The sequence below is a fragment of the Chelonoidis abingdonii genome, chromosome 9 (assembly GCF_003597395.2).
Source record: "Chelonoidis abingdonii isolate Lonesome George chromosome 9, CheloAbing_2.0, whole genome shotgun sequence".
NCBI classification, from domain to species: Eukaryota; Metazoa; Chordata; order Testudines; family Testudinidae; genus Chelonoidis; species Chelonoidis abingdonii.
In genome coordinates, this window is record NC_133777.1 from 19,460,056 (window position 1) to 19,486,288 (window position 26,233).

The following is a 26,233-nucleotide window of genomic DNA, read 5'->3' on the forward strand; positions in this document are numbered from 1 at the left end:
TTCAGAATAAAGCTTTATTCTGTTCACTGATTAAACCAGACAATTTAGATTTACAGAGTGAGATTAAGATGTGGTTGCTTACTATACAATAGTATCTGTATATGCAAAGCTGAATATTTAAAAAAAAAAAGTCGTTATGTATTCATTTGTTGTGCAAAATCAGTTTTAGCCATACTTACTGCAAATTCACATTTCTATAACATGATATTATTACTGTCAGTGAACCTACTCCACTTAAACTTGCAGCATTATTTTGTTAGATAAAAACCCTATCTTAAAAGAGCTCATTATCCTAATATCCTTGGCCAGCATTAAGAATTTCTGAGGTTATACCACCATTTCTAAGTTAGTAACACTAGCAACTAGAAGGGGTATGTTCTCATGTTAACCACACAGGGCACATCAAACGTAGGTTCAGAAAGCAAAAGGCCCCAACCCATCAACTGAGATTAACCCCATCAATAGATCAGTGTTGTATATCTTGCTAGGTCTTGCAGTCATGTAGTGACTGCAGAAGACATGGGTTTGTTACATCAATGCAGAAAAAAGAGATATCTGCACTATTACATATTTGGTGTCTCTTCAATATTTGCAATCAAAGCATTTTTTCCTTCTTTAACAATTAGGAAATCGTAATGGCAAGTCACTCTCACCAATACCATCTTACCACCTGAAAGGCAGATTGTTATATAAACAGGATTCTGACAACAAATTAATTTCCCCAGACGGCTTTATTTTAGGACTTCCAATTGCACTAGTTTTTTAAAAAAAACAACGAAAAAAACTTGCCATGGAACTAAAAAGTAGATGGAGACAAACAATTCTCTAATTTAGGCCACTGATGCACGCAGCACACTGCACTAGAAAGTTATAACACCATAACTCTCTTGCTAAAACAGTAGTTGTGCTACAGAAAATAATTCAGTGTTTATGGGGAAGAATACTGTCTCAATATTGTGTAGCAAGTCATTAGTTTTGACCAGCAGTGTAACAGAAGCAGCTTTCAAGAAGCTATTTACAGCAGCTGATGTAGGAAAGTGATTCACAGTATTGGACTGACCAGCAGTGCTGCTTTGTCACAGCACCACACAACTCAGTCTTGGGGAAAAGGCTGAAATTGCAGGGACTGTTGCCAATTGCTTTGTGTAGTTCTCATCCACCATTATTCAAGTAAACTACTGTGACTGCTTGTTAGTATTCTGTTAAAAGTTTAGAAGTCAAGGGTTTAAAAACACAAACAAACAAAAACACCCTAAACCATGACGGTCTCATCATCTCAGGGTCTTCTCAAAGTAACATCTTGACTACACCTTGAGGGGAATGTACCAGTGGTGCAGGAATATTTGAAGGCCGTGTTCCAAACTCCAAGCGCTTCCCTAACCTGTAAATACAAACAACAGCCGATTGCAATGCAGTGTATTGCATTCACTGTACATGCATGTTCAGTTTTTGCAATCTTTGTTAGGTCACTGCTGTGTAGTAAAATGCATCACTCAGCATCAAACAGCACAAGGAACTAACAGACAAAGAGTAAGTCTCAAATCCAAACGGCAGTTCTGACACTAACTTGGTAAGTCACTTAACTTCTGTGTCTCGGTTTTCCATCTGTAAAATGGGGCTAAACCATACCTCTCTCCTTCCCATTAGTGTGAAGTGTATTATGCTTGCTGGTACTAAAATACTGTTCTCAACATTACATCAATAGGAATATTGTTTACGCATACAATGCAAACACATTTATAAAACCCAATAAGGAAAAATCTACAAGAGCTCATGAAGATTCTGCTCTTCCTTTTACAGTAGTGACTCCACATCAGAAACTCTCCTTAAGTGTTACTGCTTTTGGTAATAGGGCAACAAGAATAACCGGAATTCCAGCACTAGACAGTTGGTTCTGAGTGAATACAAGCAATCAATCTGGAGTTATCCAACTTCTCCAGAAGGAGCATTTTTATATTTTGGGTTAGCATTTTATGTGCAAGTTGAAATGGATGCTGCATGCATCTGACTCATGAAGAAAAGAAGGTGGACTAGATCATGGGTAGTGCTTAAACAGGCACTGAGCTGGAAACACCCTTGTTGATTTACAGAAAGCTGATTAAAGTGTGCAGACAAAAATTTACAAGGTTCCAGACTCAGAATCTAATTTAGTTAGACAAAACAGGTCTAAGCAGCTGCATCCCAGGAAAGCGCCTTGGTGATGCAAAAGCAGAACTTTTATTGTTCTGTCCTCCCATAATGAGAGAGCATAAGTAATGACAAGGGAAGCAGGCTCCCCATCCATCACTATGTTCCTGGGCCATCCTTTAACACAAGAATATGGAGCATACAAATCTTTATCAGATCCCCTGGCTGTCAACATCCCACTCACCCAGAACCCAAAATAAAACACTGGATTGTACATTTATACTGAAAGTGTTCAACATACTCTCTATAAACTAAATATGTTTTTCAAACGGCACCAAACTAAGCTGTGGCACCGCTCATTTCAACAGATATTGTTAAACATTTAAAACTTGGGGTAAAGTTTTCAGAATTGCGATAGCCTCCCAGGAGCCTAAATGACTAAGTCATTTCTGAATTTTTTTACTCTCTCTCTAAAATTTATTGTTTGAATATTACTGTTTCCATTAAACTTAAAGGCTTCAGCTAGCTAGTTTGAAAGATCAGCTATCAAGTGACACATAATATATGGCAATGTGCTTTTAAAGGAAATATACATTAGCCTGTTGTAGTTCACTACTCCATACCCTGTTTAGTATCTTCTTTTCAATTATGCTAAAGTGCAATGCAAAAAAGGACCCTGAAGTAGTTCATCCCTTTTGAGAATACTTATCTCTAGGTTAACATCAGATGTAATAGCCCGATTTTATAAAGGGACTGGGAGGTTTACCAGAAGGTAAACAGAGAAAGAGCATTTTCCAGCCACTCAAGACAGGACTGGTCAGAACACAATGTCTCAAATGGCTCCCTGCCTTCTCCTCATGTGAGCAGTTTACTTCTGTCAGATCAGACCACTGCTTTACGCAAGGAGTCAGCAAAAAGTGTGAGGCATCTCAGGAAGAAAGACCATTTATAGGAAGCTCAACCAGGAAGGAGCTGGATATCTGACTGGAAAGGAGCAGTTTGCAAATGTCAGAAGATGGCCCGTAAGAAACAGAGAACAGGAGGCATTTTGACAGAGTCTACTTTTATTAGCCCAATCCCCAGCCACTCTGTATCTTACCACCCATCCCCCAGCTTTCAGCCCCAGACTTCAGATTCACTTTAGAGCATCAAGATCTGTGTATCACCAAACCACAGGATCAGCGTTAAGAAACTGCAGCCAATCAGCACTTACCCATTATCGCTCAACGGCACGTGGGAACCGCTCAATCGTTTTTCAAGGCCATCTCTGCTCTTGTTCAGATACATGGATGAGGACATGGTGGGTCTGTTTGGAGACTGGTCATACACAAAGTTTCGACAAGATGCAAGTTTGGATTCCAGAGCCTAAGCAAACAAACAGTTTGTCTGAGAGTTAAACAACAGTCTCTTCCCCAGCACAGGGCCCATGGAAGGATTTTCTAATAATTTACAAGAAGGACTCTAATAGAAGCAGCTTTTAGCTACTAGTCCCAAATCTATACATGAGCTCTGAATTTAAAGGAAGAGGTGCTGCAAGACTTTCTGGCTTCAGGATCAGGCCCTTAAGTGTCTCATTAAATGGAAAAATTATTTTGTGTTTTGGGGGGATGGGGAGGGGAAGAGAGAAGTAAAGGAGTTAGATCTTATGTTAAAGATGGAAAAGCAACTGAGTATTCTGTTTAGTTAAACAATAAGAGCCTCGACTTCCCTAGAGGTTAACACACCTTTTATAACTAGGGGCTGCTTTTATAAGTATCACTTCTTTATGAAACCAAATGTTCTTTCAAACCTTTTCCCCAAAGCCAACACACACCCACTTTGTGGCATGCCTGGGGTCTCCTGAACACATGACTTGAGCAGTAATCACCAACAAACTAGATTCTGCCTCAGGCACCATCAGGCACATCAAAAGGAGGACTCAACCAGAATTCCTCCTGGGCTGCATTTCTGCTGTACCACCCTTGGAGAGAGTCCAGGATATTCTCCTAGCATGGCACTCACACACACTGGCCTGCTCCACTTTTCCCTCCCCCACCCACTGCTATTTCAGACACCTAGAAGGGAGAAAAGGCTATTCTGGCTGGCACACTGAGTGGGGCAAAAGCCACAGGAGGAAGCGATTGGCCCTTGTTGAGGTACAGTCTATCTACGCAGAGGCCTGAGCTCCGAATAAAGTTCACAATTTTCTAATCTCTTTAATGCAGAATTAGAGCCTGTTTGGATCCAAGTTTTGGTCTGAGTTCATCTGTCTGGTTTAACTCATTCAGCGGTACAAAGGGTTAATGCTGGTTTTCAGTCTCATAATACAAACATAGCCGCCCATCACCTTTCTGCATAGCTTTAGCTCAAGGGTCGGCAACCTTTCAAAAGTGGTGTGCCGAGTCTTCATTTATTCACTCTGATTTAAGGTTTCGCGTGCTGGTCATACATTTTAACGCTTTTAGAAGGTCTCTTTCTATAAGTCTATAATATAAAACTAAACTACTGTTGTATGTAAAGTAAATAAGGTTTTTAAAATGCTTAAGAAGCTTCATTTAAAATTAAATTAAAATGCAGAGCCCCCAGACCGGTAGCCAGGACAAAGGCAGTATGAGTGCCACTGAAAAATCAGCTCGCATGCCGCCTTCGGCACCTGTGCCATAGGTTGCCTACCCCTGCTTTAACTAATGACTGAATCCTTCTTACCCCCACTTTCCGCAGTAAGTCTCCCACAATGTTCAGCGCAGATATCCTGGCAGCTGGTGTGAGAGGGGTCCCGCTGTAACTATCCTCAAAACCTTTGAGAGAGAAGAAGGGTTAATAAAAGGGATATTTTACTCATTATATATGAGAAAACTTAGCAAAACCTTAAGTATCCCCACCAGCACTAAAGAGAGATTGTAAATAGTGAGTAGCTATCTTCTCTCCTCTCTTTTTAGCTGAACTGCAATTCTCCTCATTCCCATTGGAAATATAAATCACTGCATCCTTCCGACAAGACAAGTTGCACTGAAGAGATGCTGAACTTTAATTTGCACTGGTTTTGAAGGAAGCTTTTAAGCCTTTAGATTTCATGAGAAGAGTTCTAGTCTGTCTCTGTAACTTGCAATGGAACCAGAGAGAGAAAGACAGCAACTAAAAAGACAGGTTATCCAGAGACGTTCACATGACCCAAAGCTTTATTGACTCTATTGCAAGAATTCCTGGATCCTCTCTCTCGTGTGAACATATAACATAGCAAGTGCTTCCAGCTGGAACACAGGATTTTAGGCTAAACGTACCAGTCAGGATATACACATACTTTAACCACTTACTAGAACTGTAACGCTAAATTATTAGTGTCAGACACAATCACAAGAAAACACTCACAGTGTATGCGCACACACACAATACAGTGAAGTCCCCTAAACAGAATTTCTATTCCTTTCTACTCAATTTACAGAGTCTGGAAAGGTGTAATTGGGAGTTATGTAAATTTTTAGTGCTCATAAAAATGAGCAACTAGTACCACCGGTGAGAGCCCATATTTTATAATTTGGTACAGACAAGTCTCCTGTTGCTCCAGAATGAAGCAGCTCTAAAGTAGCAACCTCAATCTCTAACTGGCTAATACAAATGTGTGCGTCTGCTGAGACCTCCAATCTCCTTTCTACCAAACTCATTCAGATTTAGGGATGGTTAATGAGTGCAAATTATAACCTAGTGAACTACCTTGCTCCGGAAGGTGTTTTGTTTTTTTAAGCTCATGTTTTAATACAACATGGGTGAGTTATAATGCACTGGCTATAAATCTACTCAAACATTAATACTGAACCCATGACAGGTATTCAAAATAGATTACTGTCCTTCAATGTGTTAAACACTTCAATACCTGTCATGTTCAGTTCCACATTTGTCAACTTCTTCTATAGTCAATAGTTTGATAGAAATTCAACATATACCAGGAACATTGAGTCTAGACTGAAAAATTACTCAATAAGTATTGGTATCGTGCAGTAACCTTATGTTAGCAAATGTTAGTCACTCTTACCTCTTCTAAACGTTCCTGGGGTGCTTATACTGATATTGGGTCCTCTATGAACTGCAGGAGTTGAAGGCACAGATAAGGTTGCTTGCACAGCTGTGTCCGTCCTTTCTGTCTCCAGTGTACTTCGTATTGGGGTTTTGGGTTTCTCCTGTTTCTGCTGAACTGCAAGCTCTTGCCTTAAGTCTAAAGGAGAAGAAAAAGGTACAAAGCATTTGGAGACACATCCCAATCTAAAGCTATAGGTGCAAGAAGTGTTTGTGTGTTGTTGAAGAACACCGTTAACACTGATTGCTCCAGAGCAGGGGTGGCTAACCTGCGCCTGAGAAGTAGCCAGAATTTACTTATGTACATTGCCAAAGAGCCACAGTAATACATCAACAGCCCTCCCATTAGCTCCTCCGCTCCTGCCAGCAGCCCTGCTGATCAGTGCCTCCCCTCCCTTCCCCATGCCCCCTGTGCCATGCAGGAGACTCTGGGGAGAGGGGGAGGAGCGAGGGCATGGCAGGCTCAGGGAAGGGGGCAGGAAGGAGCAGGGCCTTGGGGGAAGGGCTGAAGTAGAGGCAGAGCCTGTGGTAGAGTCAGAGGTTGAGCAGTGAGCACTCCTTTGCCTGGACACATTGGAAAGTTGGCACCTGTAGCTCCAGCCTCAGAGTTGGTGCCTATACAAGGAGCCACATATTAACTTCTGAAGAGCCACATGAGGCTCTGGAGTTGCAGGCCGGCCAACCCTGGCACCGGAGTGTTTCACTGCCACAGTTGAAAAAAGAAATCACATTCAGCTTCCAAAGAACATGCACACTCCAGCCAACACCCCACCAATCTTGGCACTAGCCTCTTATAACTGGCTCAAAATCCCAGATTCCAGAATGGGAGATCAGCAACTAAGCTTTGTTGGGACAGTGTAACACCCTCAAGCTTATGGTCCCTCCCCGCCACCTCCTCCCCAAAACAAGCACAGGTCCCTCCCTCCCATTATTGTTACCTAGATGTAGGTTTTTCTATGGTGTTTATTTTCCTAGTAACAGAGCATTGCACAATTGTGAATGAACTTCTCCTTCCTAAATCCATGTAAAATGGGGAATTTAGTATCCCTGCTTTACAGATAGGTTACTGAGGCACAGAGAGGTGACGTGACATGCCCAAGGCCATGTGAGGTCTGTGACAGAGCTAGAAACAGAACCCAGTTCTCCCAATTCCTTGTCCAGTTCTTTAGCTGCAAAGTCACCCTTCCTCTCTTCTGGTGCTACTGCTACAGACAACAATCAGGAAACTAACTGCTGAAGTCATGGAAGGGAATCAGCCCTCATTCACGGTGTCTGTGTTACCCATCGGCTCTCCACATTACACTGTCCCTTTATTCTCCTTACTGGCTCCGCTCTCATCACAGAAGTTGACAATATCTCTGTTGCATTTGTTAAAATTGATGTCCTGTCAGTTCACAATGAAGTAGGCAGTCAGACCATATCCCCCCCAGCCAGTCAGCTTTTCTTATTGTTTTAAGACACAGAGGCAACAGCAGAGAAGAGAAAATTCTGGGATATATCTCGGCCTGAATGGTCTGCTATAGAATGACAGCAGTACTTCAGAGGAGCCGGGTGGACAAGGCTACAAGTTCCTTGAGCGTTTCTTCAAGTCAGAAGAATATTTAGAAAATGCACCTGATCTAGTTAAAAGCACAACTGACGAAACACTGAATTCTACAATGTCTTTTCAAAAGCATACCTCTGATTTGTAGAAATATGCCAAAAGCTACAATACCACTCATCCTGCTCTCCCTAGGCATCAGGGTAGGACAGAGAGGAGAGCAGTATGAAAATACTATCCAAGACAAGAGCCCAGACAGGATCTCTATTCCAACAAGGAGAGTGAAGCTTCCATCAACAGCATTTCTAAGGTCTCTCTCTTCTTACTATCTCGACACCATATTCGAGGGGAGGATTTAATGAAAACTTTGGAAGGCGCGTGGACAGGGCTGTATATAAAACAGTTAGTTAACCTCTGGCTTCATCTTTCAGTCGCTGCACTGATTCCAAGAGATTCTCTTTCTCATCTAGCTCACTCTCCAGAAAGGCATTTCTTTCAATGGCTTGGTTCAAACGCTGTTCGAAGTCCTCCAGAGACATTATAGTGGCTCTGTGTGTAGAAAAATAATGTAACAGAAGTCATGAGGTTCCTAGCACATCTAAAGGATCAACTCGGATGCAAAGAAACTGCGCTATTTCTGGTGTGAGACGCTCCGATGTTTTAATTTCAAGCTTGTAAGAAACTGACCAGCCTCACATTCCACTCACCCACTTGTAGGAAGGCAGCAGCTCAACACCTGTAGCAAGAGCAGACAGTACCACAATGCTAACTGGCACAGCATAGAAATGGACATGCTCAGTTCTGCTAACTTCACAAGAGAGAGCAAGAGCTGGGTAGAGAAGGGTTAAGAGCATCCGCTTTACCTTTTTGCTCTTTCCAAGTCATCATTTGCTTGCTCGAGTTCTCGAATGTACTTCTGTAGTTGATCTTTAATAGCTGTCGTCTGTGCCAGGTCATCTTCTAGCGCAGAGATCTGCTGGTGGCCTTCTGAATGTTGCATTTCAATTTTTTCCTGACCAAAGATAAACCAACCACCACATCAGGGATTTAGCACCGCACAGCCCCTTCCTTTCTGCTCTGCTGTGCTTATTCAGCCCTTCAGAGTCAGAAAGAAGGCAGTCCTGCTAGGCCATCTTAGAGCTACCACCTTTCACACGGGTTAAAACCAACAAGGACAGACGCTAGCCTCTTTCCATCAAGTCAGACCTGGTCAAGCTGATCCCAGGAGCAGTCTTCTTGGCTGCTGGGTAGGAGGGCAGGATCTCTCTTCCTCGCTCTCTACAGGTAGGGAGCTAGGAAATCTAGCCTCACTCACCTCCATCACAAACTGCTCCCTACTCTCATGAGTGCTTACGCTAGTGTTCTCTCTGTCTCCTCCCACATTCCTGCCCTTCATGGGGAGGAAGCAGTTCTATCCTCTGTAGGGAGTTGGGATTTTCAGTGGTTCTCTCTGTGGGAGAGGCAAAAGACAACACCATCTCATATGCTCATAGATGAGCTTTCAGTTCTGTCTGAGGCACACGTAGGTACCAGACAAACAGTGCTTCCTTCTTCTACCCAGGACCAGGCAGAGCACGATCAGTGTGCTTCAGCAGCGCAACACAGACAGCACATCACAAAAGAGCCTAGACTCCAAGAGGGAGGAAAGAAGAGTGCTTATGTTACTAATAGGACATTTTTTAAAGAGGATGTCAATATCCCTTTAGGGCAGAGACACAATGTAGCCTATATTGCAAAAATTTATGCACCAAAATCTTGGCATTGGATCACCTTAATATGCCAATTCTTTTGTCTGTGGTCTCAAGATTACCATCTATTAAAATACCTAAAGCATTTATAAACTGTAGGATCTAAGCGTAACAAACTAAAGTCACTGAGAACAAATCCACATACCGGAATTAAAAAGTTGAGACAAAGCAAGGCCTGTAGCCTATTTTTTACTTATTTAAAGAGCGCTATTTCAGTGTGTGTATTAAGTGGTACAGGGACAATGAAGTTGGGTAAATATTTTTTTTTTAATTGAAGAAATTCTGTATTGATTAGGGAGCAAAAGTGTTTGGAATTTCTTGGATAGTTACTACTCTAACTTAAAAGTTACCAAACACAGAGCCCAATTACCTATAGCTAGTCACGTAAGATTCACTAAACAAACCCTCTGAAGCATTGTTTCCAATTAGCGTGAACTGTATTTCGGAGGGAAGAGGAGAAAGCAAAGAGAGCAGCCTGGGAAGCTCAAAGCCATGAACCGCATGGGCCTGGCAAACTTTGTATTGTTGACCTAGAAGTAGACGCAAGTCCTTGTTAACAATGCTGCTCAACAGCCTCACGAGTTTAAAGCTTCTCTCTTGAACTGATTCAAACAAAAGATGGAACTGCTAAGTTTGGGCCTTTGTTTTTAGCGAATTGTAATAAACAATCAGCTGATTTGTTCGTCAATGGAGGCACTGTTCCTTCACTTGCAGGCTGCTAGTGTTGTTTTCAGTCTGCATGAATAAGCCAATTGTTAAAGAGTTTGTGTCACACAGAATATGTTTTAATCAAGTTCTTTGCAGTGGAGAACAATAATTTCCCCCCCCCCAATGCAGTATGTTTATTCTCCACTTTTGAGTCAATTTTTATTATTTCTATCTCAAACTGCCCTGGTAATGTTGCTTCTCATCTTCACCCCATGGCCAAGAAAGAATTTATTCTTTCCTCATGGGAATTGATTGCAAGTTTTATTTTTGCAGAGATATTTTTCCTCCTCTTCCCCAAACATGTCAGCTTGAATGGGTTTATGTGGCTTGTGTGACCAATTAGGCCAACGTTCCATACAAAAGGTTACACGATGAGTACTGTAAGGATGTTTATGTGGTTTAAAACAAAACAAAATCCCATATGTTGTAATAATAGCAATGTCGGGATTTGTTTTGGGTTGAAATAAACAAAGCTCCCACAAAGTTAAGAAAAACAGTATCTTAAAAGTGGACTAGAATTCTTTAGTATCCCCTTTTGATGTTTCTTACCTAGTTTCTGTAAGCAACACATACAGAAAACCCAGGGATTTCAAACGTTATACTTGACTCCTGCTAGCTTAGTACTGGATCCAACTGAGTAAAGTATATCTAATTAAATTAATCTCTGTCTCCACAGATAGTGAACTGGACCTTGGAAAATCCTAAGCAGTTTTACTAGATTTTTAGACAGCTGATGTTTAAAATGATTATTTGCAAATTAGCTACAACAAGATTATTTCTTAAAAGGAATTAAATTTTGGTGACAAAGTTTTGTCAAGTTCATGTTAATTTAATGCGGTTCTTTAAAAGTCGTCAATTGTGTGGGGGAGGGAGGAGGATTTGGTTGTTTCTTTTTGTAAAAAAGATTATCTTCAGCATCTTGTACTTGTTGGAAACTGAAGCAGATTAACTTTTTTTATTCTGTAGCATTATAGCCCAATGGCATCACCATCTCATGTTCCATCATTACTATCTCCCAAGATATTCTTGCCAGAAAAAAAAGTTTATTATACTCCCTATTAAATAAAATACTTTGCATTTTTTCCTTAGAGATCTTAGAAAGCAATTTTTGCAAGTTCATTATCCCATATCACAGATGGGGAAACCACATTCAGAGAGGTTATACACAACTGGCAGAAGTAATTTAGAGACATTTTCAGAGCCAGGAATAGAAAGAAAGTCTCCCAGCTCCCACTGATTCATGCTTCCTCCTAATTAGACACTAGGTACCAATTGACATTTAGACACGAGTCACAACTGCTACCGTTTTTTTAAAATGGACTTATTCCACTATTCAAATGCAGCAGCTAAGCACAACTGACTTTCCTTCTCTTGGGTCTTGATAATATCATAGAATCACTGGTTAGAAAGGACCATAATGGTCATTAAAGCCTAGTCTACGCTGGGTGTGTGTGGAGGAAAATCGATCTAAGTTATGCAACTTCAACTACATGAATAACGTTAAGTTGATGTACTTAGATCGACTTACCGTGGTGTCTTCACCGCGGTGAGTCGACTGTTGCCGCTCCCCTGTCAATTCTGCCTGCTCCTCTCACAGAGCTGGAGTACAGGAGAGCGCTCGGGGATCAATTTATCACATCTAGATTAGACACGATAAATCAATCCCCACTGGACTGATCGCTGCTCGCTGATCTGGCCGGTAGTGAAGTCTCACCTTAGTCTCACCCCCTGCCAAGATGCAGGATTTGTTGTGTCTAAACCATCGAAGACAGATAACTATCCAGCCTTCTTTTGAAAACCTCCACTGAAGGAGCTTCCACAACCTCCCTCAGCAGTCAATTCCATTGTCCTACTGTTCTTACAGTTAGGAAGTATTTCCCAAGATTTAATCTAAATCTGCTGTGCTGTAGTTTGAACCCACTGCCTTCTGTCCTGCCCTCTGTGGCAAGAGCGAATTTTATTGCTTTGGTCTATTATACGAGCCTGTACAAGACAGATAGAAATGGAAGGATGACACAGAAATAAAGTATCATACATACATACAGTGCTGAATTCTACTACAAACGTAAGGGTTGTCCCATCTGGAATCCATCCTGAAATATATCTAATGTCTTAACAAACAGATGGCTAGTAATATTATCTACAGTATTCAGACCTAAGAATCGGGCAATATATTGATATTTTCTTATTATCAAAGCAAACTATTGCTGCAATTTGTTGATAAACATCTTTCTGAACACCACATTTCTAATGCTGCAGCTCCACATTTCCCTGATCATCTGCCCACACACTGCCCTCTCTCTGCTGTTCCTTTACCTTAATTGACTCCAGTTCCATTCGAAGGCGATTGTTTTCCGATAGAAGGTCTCGATTTCTCAATTCCGTTTGTTGTAGCTGTGTTTCCAATTCTGCTTCATATTCTCGGCTCCCTTCTTGGAACTCGCGTAGTTCCTCCTGTGTATTTTCTGCACTGGAAGCACAATTCCAGCCACAGAATTAGTTGGGTTCATTTTAATAAAACAAGGAAATTCCGTTCGCCTTAGTATAAATGTATGACAAAATAAAATGCTCCTCTAATACAACTGAAGGATCTATGCCTGCCTGTCACCTATACATGTTCAGAAAGGAAAATAAGTGACTGTATGAAAATGCCTTTCTATAGTTACATCGTATTTGTTCACCTTCACTCTCACAGCAATCTGTCCTGGAACAGAGGATTATAAACAACCCAGTCCATCTTTATGTTACCAGAGTCCGAGACAATGATAGGATGCACCTACCTATATGCACCATATCCTCAATCATGCTCACTTGTCTGCAAATTTAAGCCATTTATATTCAATATTCACCTGGGTGAAAACTCATTTGCAGAAGAGATATAAGGCAAACAAGCCTGTCTTCAGAGTTCATTCAAATATTGCTACAATGATTAAGAATAGATATGAATATTGACCATGAACACGCCACCTCAAGGCCTGATCCCACTGACAGCAGGATCGAGCCATCTGATTTGCAAACCTTAGAAATTAGCAATTTGACATATTGAGTCATGAAAAATTCCATTTACCCTGACACAGTTTGAACTGGAAAGAGATGGAGAGAAGACTCTCTGCAGCTGCCAGGAGTTTACTCCCACTCTGGATGGTGCTGAACCATCCCTACTTAGCCAATATATTCCTGACAAACATATTTCTGGACGGTTATTTTAATCTTGCTTTTGGAATGCTGCACGCAGCAGCCATTTACATCTATTGCCCCTGCAGGCTTCCTCTACACAAAGTCAGACTACATAGCCACAGTTGTCCTTTCTGGCCTTAGAATCTATGTCAATTAAATCACAGTTAACTCATGTGATTAACTCAAAAAAATGTATCGCCATTAATCACAGTTTTAATCACACTGTTAAACAATAGAATATCAATTGAAATTTATTAAATATTTTGGATGTTTTTCTACATTTTCATATATATTGTATTCTGTGTTGTAATTGAAATCAAAGCATATATTATTATTACAAATATTTGCACTGTAAAAATGTACAAACAAAAGAAATAGTATTTTTCAATTCACCTCACAGAAGTATTGTAGCGCAATCTCTTTGTCGTAAAAGTGCAACTTACATATGTTGATTTTTTTTTTGTTACAAAACTGCACTCAAAAAACTAAACAATATAAAACTTCAGAGCCCACTCAACAATTGGCTGAACAAGAAGTAGGAGTAAGACAAACAAGTTGTTTATTTCCTGTATATGTAATGCTGCCCTCTTTTTATTTATAATTTCACCAGAAAGTGAGAACAGGCATTTGCATGGCACTTTTGTAGCCCGCATTGCTAGGTATTTACGTGCCAGATATGACAAACATTCGTATGCCCCTCCGTGCTTCGGCCACCATTCCAGAGGACATGCTTCCATGCTGATGACGTTCGTTAAAAAAATAACGCGTTAATTAAATTTGTGACTGAATTCTTTGTGGGAGAATTATATATTCCCCTGCTCTCCTTTACCTGCATTCTACCATATATTTCATGTTACAGAAGTCTCGTATGATGACCAGCACGTTCGTTTTGAGAACACTTTCACTGCAGATTTGACAAAACACAAAGAAGGTACCTGTAGCGAGGCGGTGTGGCTCCCCTCCTCCACAGGGAGGGTTGAGCCCCGTCCATCTCCCCCCCAGGGCGGAACTTCCGGGCGGAAGCCCCGCCCCTCAAAGGGCCAGACGGCTACCCGGAAGTATAAAAGCCGGGCGCCGGACTTCTGTTGGAGCTCAGCTGCCGGCCAGAGCAGACGTGCCGGCCGACCCTCGTCGCTGGGAGGCTGCCGAGCTCCGGGACAGGTATCAGGCCTTGCCGGAACCGACCCGCAACAACACAACCCTGAACTGGCGATCTACAAAGCTGCCCAGTCCCAACTATGGCCTGGAGGAGCCTTCGGGCCAGACCTGGCCCAGCTACCCAGAGGTGCACCCGGATCTACCTAGCCGGACTGGGAGGAGCCCATGAGGTGGACGATGCTGCGGACCAGGTAGGAGGCGAAGGGGGAATGGAGAGCAGCCCAGGGGCGGCTGACTACAGTCAGGCTGCAGAAGGCCCCGAGCCGATGATCGTGTGTGTCGGTCAGCATCCCACTGATCACTTGTCAGTGTGTTTCGGACCGGATCCCCACGACTGCCACTAGCGGCGAACGCCGCTACTAGGGCCCCGGCTGGAAGGCAGAGGAGTGGGTGGCTGGCGTTCCCCTGCCACGTAAGCGTGCAGAATCCCTCTGCCCTCAACCTAACGAGGCCAGTGTGACCCTTACTGCTCTGCCCTGCCCAAAAGGGCCAGAGCGTAATTGTACTGTTTGGTGCCCGCCCGACCAAGGGCTGGGCCCCTATTGCCTCTGTTGCTGCTCTGCCCCGCCCCAAAGGGGCCAGAGCGTAGCGGACCGTCCTTTGGTGCCCGCCGTACCAAGGCGGGGCCCTACTGACTTTGCTGTGTCCCAGTCCGCTCCACAGGAACAGCGAATGCCTGGACAGTGGACCGCGGACCCGCGAGGACAGGACCCAGCGAGAACAGGACCGAGCTTGGTTATGGGTCCTCCTCACAGGAGGGTTGAAGCCACCCGGCTCCCCTCGTCACAGTACCAATGTACAATTTCTAAGATAGCCTACAGCATTCGACACAAGGTTTCAGAACTGAAATGCTTCCAAATCCTGAGAGGGACGAGAGTGTGGAGTATGACTCAGAAGTCTTAAAAGACACATCTGATGCGGAAACTACGACGACCCGAACACCAAACAGTGAAAATCAACCTTTGCTGGTGATCTGACTGAGATGCATGAAATGAACACGTGTCGCGTCTCTCTGGATCATTATTGACAGAATCTGAAAGATCAGGGTGTGAAGGGAATCAGGAGTCACCAGTCCAATCCATGCTCAAAGCAGAACAATCCCCATCCTAATTCTTCCAGCAGGGCTTTCAGCCTGACCTTAGAAACCCCAAGGAAGGAGACCCACCACCTCCCTAGGGTAACCCATTCCAGTGCTTCACCACCTCCTAGCGAAAAAGTTTTTCCTAATTCCAACCTAAAACTCCCTCATGCAACTGAGACGCATTACTCCTTTCTGTCAGTCGCTATCACTGAGAACAGTCTAGATCAGGAGTGGCAAACTTTTGCCCAAGGACACATAAGGGTCAAAACTGTATGGGAGCACAGCCTTCCCTACACAGCCCTTCCAACAGCCTGGCCCCGCCTCTATCCAGCCCTCCCACTTCCGCCCCCTGACTGCCCTCCCTCAGAACTCCCCACATCATCAACCCTCCCTCTCCTTGTCCCCTGAACACCCCCTCCTGGGACCCCACCCTAACCAACCCCCCAGACCTTACCCCTATCAATCCCCCTGCTCCGTGTTCCCTCTGACTGCCCGAACCCCTATCCACACCACCCCCACCGACAGGCCCCCTAGAACCCTACACCTATCCATCCCCCCGTTCCCCCTCCCCTGCCCCCCCAACTTCTGCCCCATCCAACTACCCCAATTTCCCCTCAGGACCCCCTGCCCCGTATCCAACCCCCCGGCCCCCTTACCATGCCGCTCAGAGTAGTGTATCTGGAGCCGCACCTCCCAGCCGGAGCTACACATGCTCCCGTGCATGAACGTGCAGCCCTGCTGCCCACAGTGCTGCCTGCACTGCGGTGTGGCTGCAGGGGAGGGGGGACAATGAGGGAGGGGCTGGGGCCTAGCTGCCCAGCCAAGAGCTCAGGGGCCAGGCAGGATGGGCCCGTGGGCCATAGTTTGCCCACCTCTGGTCTAGATCCATCCTCTTTGGAACCCCCTTTCAGGTAGTTGAAAGCAGCTATCAAATCCCCCCTCATTTTTCTCTTCTGCATGAACCCATCATCAGCATGGACACATGTGCCCTGGAATGGTGGTTGAAACATGAAGGGACATATGACTCTTTAGCGCATCTGGCACGTAATTATCTTGCAATGTCTGCTACAACAGCACCATGAGAACATCTGTTTTCACTTTCAGGTGACGTTGTAAACAAGAAGCGGGCAGCATTATCTCCTGCAAATGTAAACAAACTTGTATGTCTGAGCGATTGGCTGAACAAGAAGTAGGACCTATAGGCTCTAAAATTTTAGATTGTCTTATTTTTGAATACAGGTTTTTTGTACATAATTCTACATCTGTAAGTTCAACTTACATGATAAAGAGATTGCACTGTAGTACTTGTATGAGGTGAATTGAAAAATACTCTTTTTTGTGGGGGGGGAGGTTTTACAGTGCAAATACTTGTAATCAAAATATAAAGTGAGTACTGTACACTTTGTATTTTGTGTTGTAACTGAAATCAATGTATTTGAAAATGTAGAAAACACAGAATACCATTTATTTAAATATTTGTCAATTATTGTTTAAAATAGTGGTGCAATTAATTTTTTTTAAATTGCTTGACAGCCCTAGAATCTATTAATTTTCCCAGAGGACTATAGCCTCAGGCTCTTCTACACAGATCTCATCATCTCACTAGAAGTTCCTAGAATGAATTACAGGATCTATAGCATACTAGGAAGACAAATTATGAACATAAATTCACTGCCTTTACCATTGTTTATATTTCATAGCCAGTTCTTTCCAGTAGTTGGTTTCTTCTTCCACTGACTTAAAGTGATTTCCTTCCAAGTCTTCCATGGTGAAATCCCTAGAAGTCTAGAATTCTTGTTTCATGTTTTCCTGAAAATTAAGAAGTTGCAAATTTAGAAATTAGCATTTTCCTGTTACTGCATTATCCCCTTGCTTCTTCCTGTGGAATTATCCCCAAGGCATAGTAGAAGCAGCCTCATCTTTGGATACATTTAAAACCAGATTGGACAAAAAACTGTCAAATACGCAAAATGACAGAGGGAGGACTAGAGAGAGAAAATCCCTATTTAAATGATCAAGTGTCTCTGAATCTATTGAAGGTTGGTACTCCACCAGATTACCTTCACCGAGTGTCTTCCCCTCCCTACCTGACTACATGGTACTGGTCAACAGAACATTAACAGCAGCAAAAAGTCCTGTGACACCTTATAGACTAACAGACGTTTTGGAGCATGAACTTTCGTGGGTGAATACCCACTTCGTCAGATGGATAAGGTGTCACAGGACTCTTTGCTGCTTTTACAGATCCAGAGTAACACGGCTACCCCTCTGATACAGAACATTAACAGACATTCCTAGCATAAGCAGTAGGTACAGAAAGCAGCTCAGGAGGGAAGACACCCCAAAACACACGCTGCCTCGTGAGAGAATGAGGGACACCCTGAGAAATGCAGAAAGGCCATGTGAACAAGAAACCAAATGCTCTGTTCTAAGAGAAAATGTCACTAAGTTGGACTTTAGCAACCCCAGAGACATGGCAGTTGCCCCTGAAAATACAAAGGAACGTCACTAAAACATACAAAGGATCTAGGGATAATGATTGCCTTTGGTAAAGGTTTCAAAAGTGCCTATGATTTAGGAGCATACAGATCTAAGTCACTTAGATACTTTTTAAACTCTAAGACACTATAAAGTACAGAATATAGATGCCCCCTGGGTTATGCAAATCAGACTTACACAAATTCACACTTATGGAAAAAGTTCCCTAAGATAAACAAAACTCTCTATTTCTTTTTGTTTTTTTAATGTAGTGGTCGGGCATACATTTCCAGCTTATGCAAAATTCAGGTTACGCAAGGCGTTCTGGAACAGAATGCTTGTGTAAGCTGGGGAGCGTCTGTAGAAACAGAATGCAATGAAACAGCTATAACTCTGAAGCCTGTGATGTGCCATAATAAATGCATTAAAGTAGAAAAGGTTTTGTATGAGTCAGTCACAAGGCTTGTCTACACTCACAGAGCAGCTGCGCGTCTCTACTGCTTAGCGAAGCTTCTCCCATATGCATAGAGGGAGGTGGTAGATGTGTCAATGGGAGAAGACCTCCAATTGACATAGCTCTGTCTACTCTGGAGATTAGGCTGGATTTTCCACACACCCCTGAGCGATATAATTATACCAACATAAGTTGGAAGTGTAAACCAAGCCTCAGAATGGAGAAAGGTCACAATTAAGACCTCTAGTCTGCTCTGTGCAATGTTGGGCAAAGCAAGGATTACACAGAGGCTGACATTATAAACCTAATCGCAGCCTTCACAGATTGAAGACCATAAATAAAGATGGAGCCTGGCTCTTCATTCACAAAGTCAGGCAGCAGAAATACTGGAGCTGCAGAGTCAGCAAGCCAACTCCAAATTTTAAACTCTCAGCTTTAGATCTGTTTATTAATAAGCTAGTAAGTCTCCAGATGGCAAGCTTAAAAGGAGCAAGATCAAATACATTCAAAGCCATCGATGACCATTTGAAGATTTTTCCAGTCACATTGAAGGCCCTGATCCTGTATTTCACATACACCTTAAACTTCCAATTTCAACTGGAGTTTTTGGTGAGCAAGAAATGCTGGACTGGACCTTGAAAACAGGATTATATGATTAAAGAAATGTTATATCCACAAATTATGAAGCAGGTGAAATACAATAGAAATGGGGCCACTGAGCACCTTCCCCTTCTCCAGTCAGCTAAAAGTACTGTCAAAAACAATCTAAGCTTTCACACTCCCTGACATCCGAGGCACACACAGATACCAGGTTTTCATGGCTTGTCCCACCATTTGTTAAAATCTTTGTGCAACAGTTTCAAAAGCATCTAAGCCCCAGATTTGTAAAGGTATTTTAGGTATTGCTTTGTTTGGCATTGCCAGGCCTAAGTCCATTTTCAAAAGTGACTTGGACAATTAGAAGCCTGAGCATCACTGAAAATCAATGCGACTTAGGACCCTAAGCACCTAGGTCACATTTGAAAATGGGACTTGGCTGCCTAAATTAATTAGGCTTTACAAGGCTGAACGGACCACCACATGAGCACCTTTAAAAATCACAGCCTAACTCCCCACTTGCCACTCAAAAGGAATTAGACACTTCTGAGCACTTTTCCTTTAAATACTTGGGGAGGACGGGAGGGGGCTGGAGAAAGTGGGGAAAACATGAAAGTGTTTATAAACCAGAACTCATGAGGAGTTTGGTTTGTTTAAAGGGACCAGAGGAAAAAAACAAAATGTTAATAAGACAAGAGGTTTACACCCTTCTGCAAACAAACAAGACCACCACACTTGACAGTGATATTTACTGAAGAAGTCTCGGGGCTTCCAATCATGGATATATTTATGGAAATGTACGGAAAAAGCTAAGAATGGGATTGGTGGGAAGCACTGACTCACTCCAAATTATATTCATGTCTAGTAATGTGAAGCTAGACCATGCACAATTAAGATTCTCGCTTTATTTTTAGCAAGTTGAAAGTGCCTTTGATTTTAATAAGCATTTCACACGCTCAATGCTCTGCACAAACATTAATTAATCCTCACACCACATTTGGGAGGTGGATAAGTATTAGCCCCATTTACAGATGGGGAAGCAGAAAGGGAGAAGGAAAGCCACTTGGGCCACAGGTCAGATGTGTCACTCAGATTAGAAATCAGGAGAGTCCAACCCCCAGTACTGTGCTCAACCCACTAGAAAAACACAACAGACCCACATCATCCCTTCAGTGGGTGTTTTCCGCACACTCAGAACAGGTACTTTCCAAATTCCATTGAAGGCTGGGGCAAAGGTTATACCCTTATCTTTCTCCCACCCTCAGGGAAGTGACAGGGTTTGGCGCCATCCTCAGAGTGGTCTGGGTCAGGTTCCCAAGGTGTAAAAAGATGTGGGAAAAGCAAAGGTGGTTTTATGGAAGGAAGGATCATCTTGCAATAAGTGTACCTGACCAGGACTCAAAAAAATTTCTGTTTTATTATCACTATTATTTCCAGTTCTGCCACAGTTTTCTTGTGTGACCTTGGGCAAATCAGTTAATCCCTCAATGGCTCCATCCCTATCAGCGATAATACATGCCTCCCTTATATGGTATTGAAAGGATAAAGCCATTAACATTTGTGTAATGATCAACTACTACAGCAATGAGGCAAAGTAAGTAGCTAGACCTATAAAGGCACCTTCACACCTCCCTAATTCTGGCCCCACCCTGTGCTGCAATTTAGAGTAACTCTACGCCAACAGGAGAACAAGGACATCCTGTGGGGGAAGTCTATGCCCACTTACCCCACTGGAATGGCATAAGGAGCTCCAGTGTAAGAGAGAATCAGTGCTCCTGACTCCATGCTGCCTCTCAGCACTCTTTCCACAGGGTCACAAGCAGCCACTGCCCCAAGATTTACCATAAGTGTGGGAAGGAAACAAATTAATGCTAATACCATTGAACATATTGACTGATTGTGTCGTCCCCCCACAATTTCAGCCCTGACCTTCTAATAGAATCAGATCCACACACACACAACTTGGAAAGCCTTCCACAAGGTGTTTGTTCGTTCATTTCTCTACCATGTGCATGCAATGATGCTGTGCAGGTTGTGCTCCTCTTTTTCTGTGCCTCCCATAACCCTTGAATCCACATAGATGAGGGATGTGATCTGGCTCAAGGAGGTTTAAAAAATATTTCAATAGAGACTTCTCTCCTGTTGGTCAATTTTTTTCCCGCTAAAAGTTTTGGCTAACAAGAAAATGACCCAGCAGAGCACCCTCAGATTTACATTGTAGTGTGCACTTTCCTAACAGATTATAGATAAAACCTCCAAAAGTTTGGTGTTTGAAAAATAAAAGGGTTGATTCAGTCTTGATGGCAAAAAGGATGTGTTTTGAAAAGGTATTATTTTAATACAGTTGCAAAGTCCTCTTTAGGATCGCTTACAGGCCTTGTCTAGCCTAGGGCTTAGAAGTGTGATGGTATATCAAGCTAGGTGACTGAATCTAATTAATACCCTCTTAAAATTCTAGTCAAGACAAAGGAATGGTATCATATTTTAGGGTCCTGCTAAACTCAACCTAGCTTGACCAGTTTAGCATATGCTAAAGATGACATGCCTCATCTAGATTAAATTACAAACACATTAGTTAGCACATACCAGCTAACACAAGAAGACATTACACCTTTAAATGCTAGTCTAGAGAAGGCCATGGTTGGGTTTGGTAAATTTGAAATCTGATTCCACTTGCAGAGCTTGGCATGGAACAACAAATCTCATATATTAAGTTCTATGAAAGACAGTGGGCTGTATAAAAGTACCTCAGATGCACAGGAAAGCTCAGACATGCGGAACAAGCCCAGTGGTACAGGATTCAGAGTGGACACTGTGAAGAGGATGTGATGTAGGCATGAAACCTGAAATATTCTCAACATCCTTTTCTAGAGAGTTTGTCTTTGTGGAAATTAAACCACTGTGCATTTGACAAGGAAACACCATTTATGCACTGAGCTGCAGAAAGTCATCAACTACAATTCAATGTGACCTTTGGAAAGGAAAGGATACCAACTAGTGTTAATACATGCAAGTCATTCCTCCCCCAGTCCCAAATACTCAAAGGATTTAAAAATAGACAAGTTTCAGAGCCAGAAGAAGCTTTTTAGACTTGGAACATTCAGAGAAGGAATAGGAAAAAGAGGAAAGAGATTCAATACCTAACCTCTCTCTGGATTGGGTTGTCCAGGAAAGAAGATAGGTATACGTGAGCAATTACATAAGGCTGCATAGGACCTCTGAACTTTCTTTCTTCCAAAGACTCTGATCTTTGGGTCTTGGGTACTGTCAGAATGGTCATTCCACACTTCCTCCAGGAACCTGGTATATGCTTAGACTGCAGTTCCAGCCAGCCTGCGGAGTGTACTTTGGGAAAAGATCCTATCTTGGGGTCAGACCAGCACTCGCATAAAACAGAGTTCAACATTAACATATACTGATCCTCATGAATTCCAGGACAGCAATTCCCCTGGCCGATTCATGAGTTGCACTAATGGGCCCAATGGAACCTGTATTCAGACAGCGAACAAAATTAGACACAATTGAGAGTGGGGGGGTCTTCAGGAGCAGGGCCCCCTGGACTCCTCTTCCTCACAGCCACAAAGACATGGAGCCAAAAGCCCTGCAATTTGCAAGCATAGCTCTTACTGGCTACTCAATGGGAGTTCAACATACTTACATCAAGGCTGGATTTGCTCTAAAGCCTGTTTGCCCCTACATGGTGACAGGTATTTTGGGGCCAGGGGAAAGGGGGAATTTCTTTTTAGATTTCTAAGGGCTTGTCTACATAAGGAAATTTACTGGCAGATCCATTTTGGTCTAATTATAGTATTACAGTTATACCCATATAATTCCCTGTGTGGATACATATTTCAGAGTAAGCATCTACACAGGGAATTACATGGGTATAACTGTAGCAATACAATTATACCAGCATAGTTCTGCCAGTAAATTTTCCCATGTAGACAAGAAGTAAGGTACACTCCCCAGCCATCCTCTGGGACCATACATGACTGGAATATGCTTTGTTCCATTATATCTATCCCTAAATAATGCCTACGGTAAAATAATTTCAAACTAATGTAGAGAGTGCAAGTACATGTTCAAAACTTCCCTCCATTGGTTACTACAAGGTAACATGATGTGACATGAACTGTTTTTCTACAGTTCCATGTCTCAGGTGCATGCCTCGTGCCAGCAGTGAGACAAAAACTGCATTAATATATCCCCACCATGTCTTACTACTAGCCATTTCACACAAGGTCCTATCCAACCATAGGCTGCATGTCAGGTGCTAGAGATATTTAGGGCAAGATTTACAAGGCAGCCTAAACTGCAAAGAGAAAAGTTTGCTTAAAAGAAAACTATCAAATTTGGTCCAAAACTTAGGTTGCCAAAAACAAGGTTTAATGAGACCAGACCAATCAAAATGTTTCCATGAATCTGTTTTCTTTTTCAATGCCAAGAAAAACAATTTGTTTGCCACACGTGAACAAGCAACTGCCTCCCAAGTGCCCCCTCATGGTCAGAGATGGCGATGCAGGTGCACTGTCTCAGCTGCACTGTTAATCTAACTACTGTACCAAACAAAGCCTCCCCTGGTTCTGCCACACCCCTTCACTGGGGATATCCCAGGCCTTTCCTTAAACAGGGGTTCCCTGCTGGGAGTGAAGAAGTTGTAGCAGTCTCTGTCCCTCAGCATCTCTTCTCTTTCATTGACAGCTTCCTGATGCTCTCTCTCAGTTCTTTCATACCCAGATGGTTCTACTAATTAAACCCCACACCCCATATCAAGTGTGGTGGGCAGGGCTAATTGTATGGGGTTGTCCAGTGGAGGCAGGCCACCATTACATAACTAAAGCAGACAGAATTATACATTACACAATTTTGTAGTTTTGTTGAGAAGAGGGTTTTTCCAGCATTTTGCTCACAATTTTTTATTGCCATCAAAAATATAAGGTTATAACTTTATATAATGCACAGAGTTTGGCTACACCTTGTTTGTTTTCACACATGTAGAAATCAGAAGGAAAGATTTGGCCATACTTCCTGCTTGTAAGCAGCACAGCTGGTCACAGAAGTTACAAAATCTCTGTCATGCAGAAACTAAAGTTTTCTGGGGGGATAGCGTAAACTTCTGCAGTGAGAAAAGTTATGTTTACGTGTTTCGCTCCAGGAAGTGACACAGTACTGCAAGACACTAGTTCATATCACCATGGCATAGACTAGGCATGCGAGCTGATTTTCAGGGGCACTCACACTGCTCAGGTCCTGGCCATCGGTCCGGGGGGGCTCTGCATTTTAATTTAATTTTAAATGAAGCTTCTTATACATTTTAAAAACCTTATTTACTTTACATACAACAATAGTTTATTTATACATTATAGACTTATAGAAAGAGACTTTCTAAAAACGTTAAAATGTATTACTGGCACATGAAACCTTAAATTAGAGTGAATATATGAAGACTCAGCACACCACTTCTGAAGAGTTGCCGACCCCTGGCATAGACGATCTTCAAAGTAATTTTAGTATGGGGACTGAAAAACATTAATCAGAGTCAGAGCTAATCAAACTCAGGAGAACTCTATACTGGATTCTAATAGAAGATTGTAGAAACCAGTTCAAAACAGCTCTGGGACTTAAATATATGTTAAGGATCTATTTAAATTGGTTAACTATGTCAGCAATGAAGTTACACTTAGAGCAGTTCCATGTCCCCCTAAAAAACCCTAGAGGGTAGAACACAAGGACCCTCTGAAATGGTAAGAGCAAAGCACTCTCACGGGCCAAACTTTTATAGAATCCATAAATTCTGTTTGGACAAGTAATTTGTTCCATAATCAGGGCAAGGGGAGAACTAAGTTCATACGGGGAATCTTCCTCTAATATCAGAAAAGAGGTTCTTTTGTCTCACAGAAAAAAAAGGTTTTCACACTCAAAGTTACCAAAACTTCCAGCAGTTTCCCATACTGGGCTTCACATCACATCAGGGACTATTTCCCTTTGTTTAAATGTCACTAAAAGGGAGAAAGAGGTCATCCCAAAGAAAAGGCCAGTCTAAGAACGTTATCATTGCATGGGAGTATCTCTGCAAAAAGGGCTAATTTTTTTTTTTTAAAAGGATTTTCAAAAGTTCAAGTACTTATCCAAATTCAATACTTTTAAGTCTCAAACTGTCTTAAGGAAACTTAGCAGAACAAGCAAATTCTCTCCTGAAATACCTGCTTGTTCCTTGATGCTTCCTGGCCTCAGAGAGGCTGTTCTCATAGCAGTAGGGGCTTCTGATTCTATTGCCAGACCAACCCAGAAAGGGAAATAAACTACTCCGGACATTTCCAAATCTCGACAAAACATAGAAGTCCAGTTCCAGAAATAGTCTAAGGTTCAGGTTGGTAATTAGGGGTGGGAGAGACGGAGAAAGTACAGGGTATTTATTTTGTACCAGTGGGCTTACCCGAGTCCATGCCCCCTGCTGCCTCAGAGAAGGAGAAAGGAAAAGAGCGATGCAAGCAGGATGTGGACACAGTGGGCAGTTGTTTCCCCCGCCTCACAATAGGATGCAACCCTCACACTGCCACGTGGAAACCCCCTGCCCTGCCCTGCCCCGTCCCCATACAGCAGTGGCAGCCACACGAGGAAATGCTAGAGGAGGATCCTAGGAGTTTGTCCTCCCCAAACTTCCAAGAGACCCAGCAAAGCCCTGAACACTCACCACTTCCGCAGGAAAAGCAGCCAGCTCCGGCCACTACCACCTTCCATGCGGGGTACAGGCACCGTCTGCTACCCTCCTATAGCCACCGGCCGGGACTAGTACGAATCCAAGCTCCTACGCTGCGCAGATCTCTGTGCCCCCATCCGAACCATTACAACCAAACTCTACCCAACACCCTATTGGCTGCAGGGTCACGTGGTCTGAAGAGGCTCCTCCAATCAGCTCCGGTAGAATGCTGCTTCTGGAACGTTTAGAAACTTTTGTCTTTCGAATATTTTGTTTGTTTTTTTACTTTTCAGTTGCAGCTGGGCCGGCGGACGAAGGTGCCAGTGGGACAGGGCTCTGAGCGCAGGGCATGGTGCAGGACCAGCCCAGGGATCTCAAGCAGAACTCCACCCTTTAAGCAAGGCAAGATAGGGTG

The 26,233-nt window shown here is 42.9% G+C and overlaps 1 protein-coding gene across 1 annotated transcript; it reads right to left on the minus strand.

Moving 5' to 3' along the window:
- On the minus strand, positions 1-25,971 carry NDE1 (nudE neurodevelopment protein 1). The gene is made up of 9 exons (XM_032793411.2): positions 25,813-25,971; positions 17,271-17,398; positions 12,490-12,643; positions 8,581-8,729; positions 8,130-8,266; positions 6,137-6,316; positions 4,813-4,904; positions 3,341-3,492; positions 1-1,381 (listed from the first exon to the last, which is right to left on the minus strand). The coding sequence occupies exons 2-9, from the start codon at positions 17,354-17,356 to the stop codon at positions 1,288-1,290; spliced, it is 1,044 nt and encodes a 347-aa protein (XP_032649302.1). The 5' UTR covers positions 17,357-17,398; positions 25,813-25,971; the 3' UTR covers positions 1-1,287.
- Between the last annotated feature and the right edge of the window lie 262 nt (positions 25,972-26,233).